Below are 7,146 nucleotides of genomic sequence, written 5' to 3' on the forward strand. Positions count from 1 at the left end.
GCTGGGCCGGTGAGCCATGGCCGCTGAGCCTGCGCGTCCGGAGCCTGTGCTCCGCGACGGGAGAGGCCACAGCAGTGAGAGGCCCGCGTACCGCAAAAACAAACAAACAAACAAACAAAAACAACCCTTCCTCCAGGAAGCCTGCCAGGAATGCTCTCTCCTTTCAGCCCAAATGAACTCATCCAGTGCCTAAAACACTCAAGCACACTGGCTCTCTCAGGCCCCCTCTGCCTCCATTCAATATATCCCTGTCATGGAGGAGTCCAGCACACAGAGTGATGGTGGCTTGGACCTCTCCTGTCTGGTGAACTCACGCTCAGACGAGATGTCCCTCCTCTGGGAAGCCCCTTACCCGCCCCAGACCTGGAGCTCCTGGAAGGCAGGGATTGGGATTGAGTCCTTGCTAGTCCCAGCAGGGAGGACCTATCGAACAAACAAAGGGACAAGGGCAAAGAAAGAAACCCAGCTTCAGAGGAAAAACCCCCAAGAGCAAAGATGCTGGGAACCAAAGTCAAGTCTTCAAAGATGATCAGCGTTTGCCAGGCAGATTCTGGGGAATGGAGATGGTGCGCTGGGCCCATCTGGGAAGGAATTCAGGCAGGGATCAAGCAGGAGGGTCAGCATGGGCAACTGTAGGGCAGAGGTGGATAAGAAGCCAGTCTCACCTGGGGGCACTGGGGCGCCACAGAAAGTTCCTGAGCAGGGGAGGTGCTTGTTCAAATTCTGGACATGCTGACAACCCCGGGGGCATTCGTGGAAGAATACCCACAGACACTAAATGAGCCCAGTCTTTGCTGTGGGGTGGCCCTGGGTTCTAATCCTGGCTGTGTGACCTAACACTGCTCAGAGCCTCAGTGGCCTCATCTGGAAAATGCGAGAAGCAGCCTCACTTCCCAGGGTTGATGTGAGGGATTAACTGCTTTGGGGAATGAAGTGGGGTAGGAGGATGATTCCCGAGCACAGGGACACTTGACAGAATTAACATTCACCAAGCATCTACAACCTGCCTGTGGCTGGAGGCAGATGTCACCAGTATTTCTGGCAATCCTCACAGCAGTTCAGTGTGGTGTAGGCTAGGAGGGAGACTGGGACTTGAGAAGTATTTGACCCTTGACCAAGGACGCAGCTAAACTGTTTCCAAGGATGTGGGATTCGAATCTGGGTCCATCTGACAGCCAAGGCCAGGTTCTTGCATCCACACTCATGAGTGGCTGCGACCCAAGGGGTGTTTGGGGTGGGATGTGAAAGCCGAGAAAGGTTTTGATCAAGAGCAGGGAGAAAGGGTTCACCAGGCAGAGTGAACTGCCTGGGCAAATGTGCAGATGTGTGACCGAAGCAGGAAGAGAATGCAGAGGAAGGGGGTGGGCAGGGCTCAAACCCCTGAGACTGCTTCCAGCCTGAGTATTGAGAGTGAGTTTTTCATATGACAAATACCATCTCCTCTCTCTGTCTATGGCTTCCCATCATTGCCACCTCCATGCATCCACTCTACAAAGAATTCCTGAGCACCTACTTTGTTCCAGTAACTTAGAACTTTGGGAAGAACTCTTTCAGTTCCTCACTGTGTTGCCTCTAAGCCTTTGCACATGCTGAGCCCTCTGCCCAGAACACCCTTCCCGCCTGGCTAATGCCAACCCATGCCTTAAGCCTTGGCTCAGGTGATGCCTCCTCCGAGAAGACCTCCCTGACTCCAGGACAGGTCAGGTGCCCCCTCTGAACCGCCCAGCCCCCAGGCATCCCTCACCATAGCCCCATCCACGTTCTGGACGTCATGCACAATAGCTGGACTGTACTGCTCCTGGGGGCACTTTAAGAATTGTGGGGGACTCCCCTGGTGGTCCAGTGGTTAGGACTCCGCGCTCCCACTGCAGGGGGCATGGGTTCAATCCCTGGTTGGGGAACTAAGATCCCGCATGCTGCGAGGCGCGGCCAAAGAAAAAAAAATCGTGGGAGCATATTTGGTTGTTCCAGGGATGGGGACATGGCTGGGGACATGGCTGGCATTTAAGGGGGCCATAGACCCCCTTAAATTTGCACACGTACCTAATTACATATTTTACAAATACATAATCATCCTGCCCTCAGCTCCCCACCCCCCCCCAGCAGAAGTTCATGTAAGTGACAAACCTGTTTATAATCGCTGGAACCGAGAACCAAAACCTATTTTATGTATAAACAGAAAACCTATGTGTTTTTTGCATGGTTGATACCCACTGCATTTTACAGGAAAGTGGCTATCGCGTAGCAAGGGAGGTTTTAGTTTTGTTCAGATTTCACTAAGAAATGTCCAGCGTTCGGAAGCTCATGCTGCCAGTGAGGACAAGGAGAAGACGAGATTGGTCCTGTCCAGGGTTTCCCCTTTGGGGTCACCCCAGTCCCCATGCTCTTGGGACCCCTCAGGCTCAGCTGAGACTCAAGGCCACTTCCTTTCTCTGAGGTCAGAAGCCCCGAGGCTGGCTGTGTCTGGCTGGCTCTCCTGACCCCAAGGACTTGGTTCCTCTTCCTGTCCCTTCCTCCTTCCCCCACCCAGCTGAGCGGGCCTCTGCCTCTAGTAGCCCCTGCTATCTCTCCCCTGTGTCTCGACCCAGGCACCCGGGACCCCCAGATCCATCCTAGCTCTATACGGCCACAAAAACCAAGGGGTTGTTTGTGGCAGAGAGAGAGGATTTCCTCAAGAGGGTACAGGGTGAGGGAGGAGAGTCGACAAATTTGGCAAGGGATGGTTTGGGTGTGAGGCCTGGCTTAACAGTTGGCTCTGTTGACCCCAGGGAGGCCACTTCATTTCTCCAAGCCTCAGCCGCTCCATCTGTAAAATGGATTCCATAATAAATCTCCTCTGTGGATTTGCTAGGGGAAGTAAACGAGCCAGTGCCGAGAAAAGATGCACTGGGGTGCCTCAGGGAGTGGCAGCCGGTGGCCCCAGGAGCATTTAATAGAAGTGATCAGTGGCTTGACAGGCTAGAGGAGCTGGTCGATGTAGACTCGTTGAATGAACAAATGAATGAAGTATCATTGGGATGAGACTGCCCCCTGCCCTGTGTCACGGGTGTCCATCTCTCTGTGACCCCCAAGTCTCCAACCGTCAAGCTGAAGCTGTTTGTTCCTTCCTTGGAGGGTGAGGGCGCCACAAAGAGGTTGTGGTCATAGTTGGCTATAAGCCAAGGATGACTCAACTGGCTGGGGTTCTTGTGAAAGATAGTCAGGGGTCAGAGGTGGCTGGGATGGGAGTGGGAACGTAGATTCTAACTTCAGCTCTTCAGAGAGGCTCCCCTCAACCCACGGCAGAGGGTATGGAGGGGTGGAGCTTCCCTGGTGCCAAAGGAGGGAGGGCCAAGGTGATGGCTCCTGTACGGCTGGGGCACTGGAGCCCTCTAGTGAACACACTTCCTGAGGCCCTACTGTGCGTGGAGGTAGGGGGGGAACCAGGCCTAGACGCTGCCCATGAGTAGTTCAGAAGCGAGTTGCTCTGGGGAGACAGTGATCCCAATCAGACAGTGCTAAGGAGAGCTGAGGCAATCAGAGAAGGCTTCCTGTAGGAGGCAGTCTTTGCAACATGAATGTCCCAGACCGTGTCAGTGGTGGCAACAGGAGCCATGGGCCAGGAAGGCCTTGGGTGTGTGTGGGACACCAGGATCCTAGTTTCTTTGGAATAGAGTCCAGGTCCAAATGAGGCAGGGGTGGGCAGCCTGGAGAGTATGGGGGTCAGCCCACACCCCCAGGTAGCCTCTCACCTGGCAGGAGGAGGAGGAGGAGGAGGAGGAGGAGGTTGTAGGTCAAGGTGGCTGTTAAAAGTGTGACTCTGGGGATCACTGAGTTGAAATCCTCTGCTGTTTTGGGTTGTACGGCAGCTCGCCTAACCCCTCTGCCTCTGTTTTCTCATCGGGCAAATGGGAATGTTGAGGGCCATGGACCTCATGGGGCAGTTGTGCAGATTCAACAAGGCCAAGCTTGTCAAGAGGAAACACTAGCTTCCCTCCATCGCCAGCAGCAGCAGCTGCCTTAAGCTGGCTGATCCCAGAGGCACGGGGCACAGGGTCAGGAGGAAGGGCTGGATGAGGGTTTTGCAATTTGCCCTAACTGCTCTGGCCTCCCTGCTCCTGGGTGGTGATGAGCAGAGCCCCAGACTGGAGAGAACAACGAAACAGCCACTTCCTTCCTCGCTGGGGTCCTGTGCACTGTGGCTGCCAGCCAGCGGAGAGGCAGAGGCGAAGCTGCTGTGGTAGTGGCTGCTGGAGCTGCCCTCCACCCCCGGCCACGCCCTGGCCCCTCGGTGTGCCCCTGGAGACTTGGTCCTACTGAGTGGGGTTCTGGGGCTACATCCTGTGTCTCTATATCATGCAAACAACATTCTCATCTCTAAAGGCTCTCAGGTGTCCCCCTCCCTTGGGAGGGGTGTCTCAGTTATCTTTTGGCCTAAACAGAGGCTGTTCTCCAACATATGGGGACCCTTGTCCTTCTAGAGTCTTTCTTCCTAACTGTCTCTTGACCTCCCAGCCTTTTCCGTCCATCCCCATGGCCGCCGCCCCTCGATCAAGCAGTCACGTCACTGGTCTCCCTGCTTTATATCTGTACTTTCAAAACAACCACGAGTACCCTCAGGTCACCACCATTATCAACCAAGGACAACCAGTTGCTGCCTTTACCTGCCCCCCCAGCCAAAGCCAAACAGAAACTGCTGATAACCTCAATGCCAGCACCAACAGCTAACATCAGACAGAAAAACATTAATGGATTCCACCACGTGTTTCTCTATCGTCACTCACCACCATCACCACTTATTATCACCAGCACCAGCAACCCATAATAACCAACCACCATTGACAATAACAACCACGATCACAATACTAGCCATCAACAACCACACGTGACCCACTACCATTGAAGCAGCAGTCAACCATACCCCTTTCCAAAACCAGCGATGCACCACCACTAGTCCCAAGACGGTCACCAAAAGTCAGCAACGAACAACCAACAGCAAACAAACATTATCGTGACCACCTAACTTCAAATGATGACCAACTGCCATCCCTCCACAGATCAACCCTCCAGCTGGAAACAACCCACCACCAACCACCAACATTCAACACTAGCTGGCACCAGAAGCAACCATTACTATCACCAACCCCCCCACAAGAACCATGGTCACCACCAACTTGGGACAACTGACAGCCATGACCACCATCTCAACCAATGGCACCAACAACCCAACTCCTCTATGGTAACCAAGAATGAGGCGCATCCATCCACCACCACCACCGCTAACTCCCACCACGAATGAGCATTTACCCATAGCGGCAGTTACCGTGTATTGAGCACATATTATGTGCTCTTTAAAGCACTTTACGAACATCGTTTCACTGAATCTTTCAACACTCTTCCTGGCACCCATTACGCCTCCAGGAAGATGTCAGCACCCCTAGACAGAGGTATTGGCCTCATGGATGGATTCCACTTTTTTTAATTTTTTCTCTGTGGTCCCCTTGCATGAGTTTCTCCCTTCCCAGACACGGTTGGCCAAGCAGATCATTGACTAAGCATTTCGCACGGCTTCCTTAAGAGGGACTGCTTTTCTCTCAAGTAGCAAATCATTTCCTGTGTTCTTTTGATCAAGGAGTCTTCCTGGCTTGGCTCCGTCTTGGAAGAGTTTCCATCCCAAGCCCGGAGCTCTAGCTGGTGGTTCGCTTGTGAATTCATCAAAGGGGTCCTTGGCCAGTGAGGCCCAATTTATCACTGACTTTCTGAAATAAGACGTTATCTCTCAGGCTAAGGCAATCCTTGCCTCCACCTTGGTCAGCCACCTGCTGCAACTGCCAGAAACACTACAGTTGTCACCACCAGCTCTGTGACTGTCCCAGGCACCCATCCTCATTAACAGAATGACAAAAAATGAAAGCCGAAGTGGTTTGCAGAGGCACGGAGTCATGGGAGTGACATAGCCAGCCCAGGCTCCCTCTTGACGTGTGTGACATGATGCTACTGCATCTAGACCCAGGACCATGACAGTCTCCCCAACCCTGTCAGCACAGCCATCATCAGACCTCAGCCTCCCCAGGTGGCAATGCTTCTGGCTGCAGTGTTTTTCCTTGCCACCCTCCCGGAGAAGGGTACCGGTGGTGGTATGGACACGCTGCAGCTTGCCAACTCCTGCTTCTGTGATTGCTACAGCCAGACCACCCTGTCGCCCACACCAGCCTGCTGTCACGCCACCATCACTGCAACCCACCGCCCGTTTGACCCATCTGACACAGCTTCCCCTCCCAGCTGTGGACGCAGAGGAGCTGAAGCCAAAACCCTCTGAACGTTCCAATGGAGAGATCCCCCAGACACCTTCCACATCTTGACAAACTTCCAAATATGACATATGTGGGAACTGAGACTACAGAGGGGAAGTGACTTGCCCAAGGCCACACAGGGAGGTGAGGCACCAAACTCGGCTGGGAACTGGGTTCTCTCTAAGCCCCAGGAAAGGGATCTGTCCCTGTCCCTGCAGGCACTGTGTGATCCCTTAGGACCACCTTCTGTCCTCCAGTTACTGCTCCATCCTTTGGTGCCCCATCCCCATCCTGGCATCCTGTCCACCAGCCGATGGGAGTTTGGTCCCCTGTGAGGGATGCTGGCAGCACCTGAGCTGCACTGCGGGACCCCACAGGGTCTGCTGTGCCCATTCTCATCATCCCACTTTCTGATGGTGGCCTCTGGGTGCCTCCACCTGGCTGGTGCAGCCACCCCTGCTCTTCAGGGCCCACCCTGAAGGACTTACCATGGTGGGGGCTGGTGTCTGGGTCCCTGGGGGATGTCTGAATGGGTTGTGGCTCAGGGGGCTCCAGGGGGCGGCTTGGGCATGGCCCTGTTCCTCTGCTTCAGCGGACTCCCAGACCTAGTTCCTCTTATGACAGCCCCCTTCTCACTTCCTTTGGCGGGAGGGGCCGCGGCTAGAGGGGAGGGAAGCCGGGCCTGGGGGCGGGGAGAGAGCCCAGGCAGGGCCGAGGGAGCTGGTTGTTTGGGGCTCTGAGCCCTAAGGGAGAGGTTAAGGATGGACGACAGCCGCTGTCAGACCCCAGAAAGCCGCTTCTCCAACTCCCCTGGGACGCGGCTGCAGCAAACCGCACTGCAGGTCAGCTGGCTGCAGGACTGACTGCTCCTTCC

The 7,146-nt window shown here is 54.6% G+C and overlaps 1 protein-coding gene across 1 annotated transcript in view; it reads right to left on the bottom strand.

The window, feature by feature from the left end:
• Nucleotides 1-6,847, bottom strand: part of MYO1F (myosin IF) — a 32,306-nt gene extending 25,459 nt beyond the window's left edge. The window contains exon 1 of the mRNA XM_007109634.4: nucleotides 6,761-6,847. Coding sequence (XP_007109696.1) covers nucleotides 6,761-6,763 — 3 coding nt within the window. The 5' untranslated portion in view covers nucleotides 6,764-6,847. The remainder of the gene's footprint in view (nucleotides 1-6,760) is intronic.
• Between the last annotated feature and the right edge of the window lie 299 nt (nucleotides 6,848-7,146).

The sequence above is a fragment of the Physeter macrocephalus genome, chromosome 2, assembly GCF_002837175.3.
Source record: "Physeter macrocephalus isolate SW-GA chromosome 2, ASM283717v5, whole genome shotgun sequence".
Lineage (NCBI taxonomy): Eukaryota > Metazoa > Chordata > Mammalia > Artiodactyla > Physeteridae > Physeter > Physeter macrocephalus.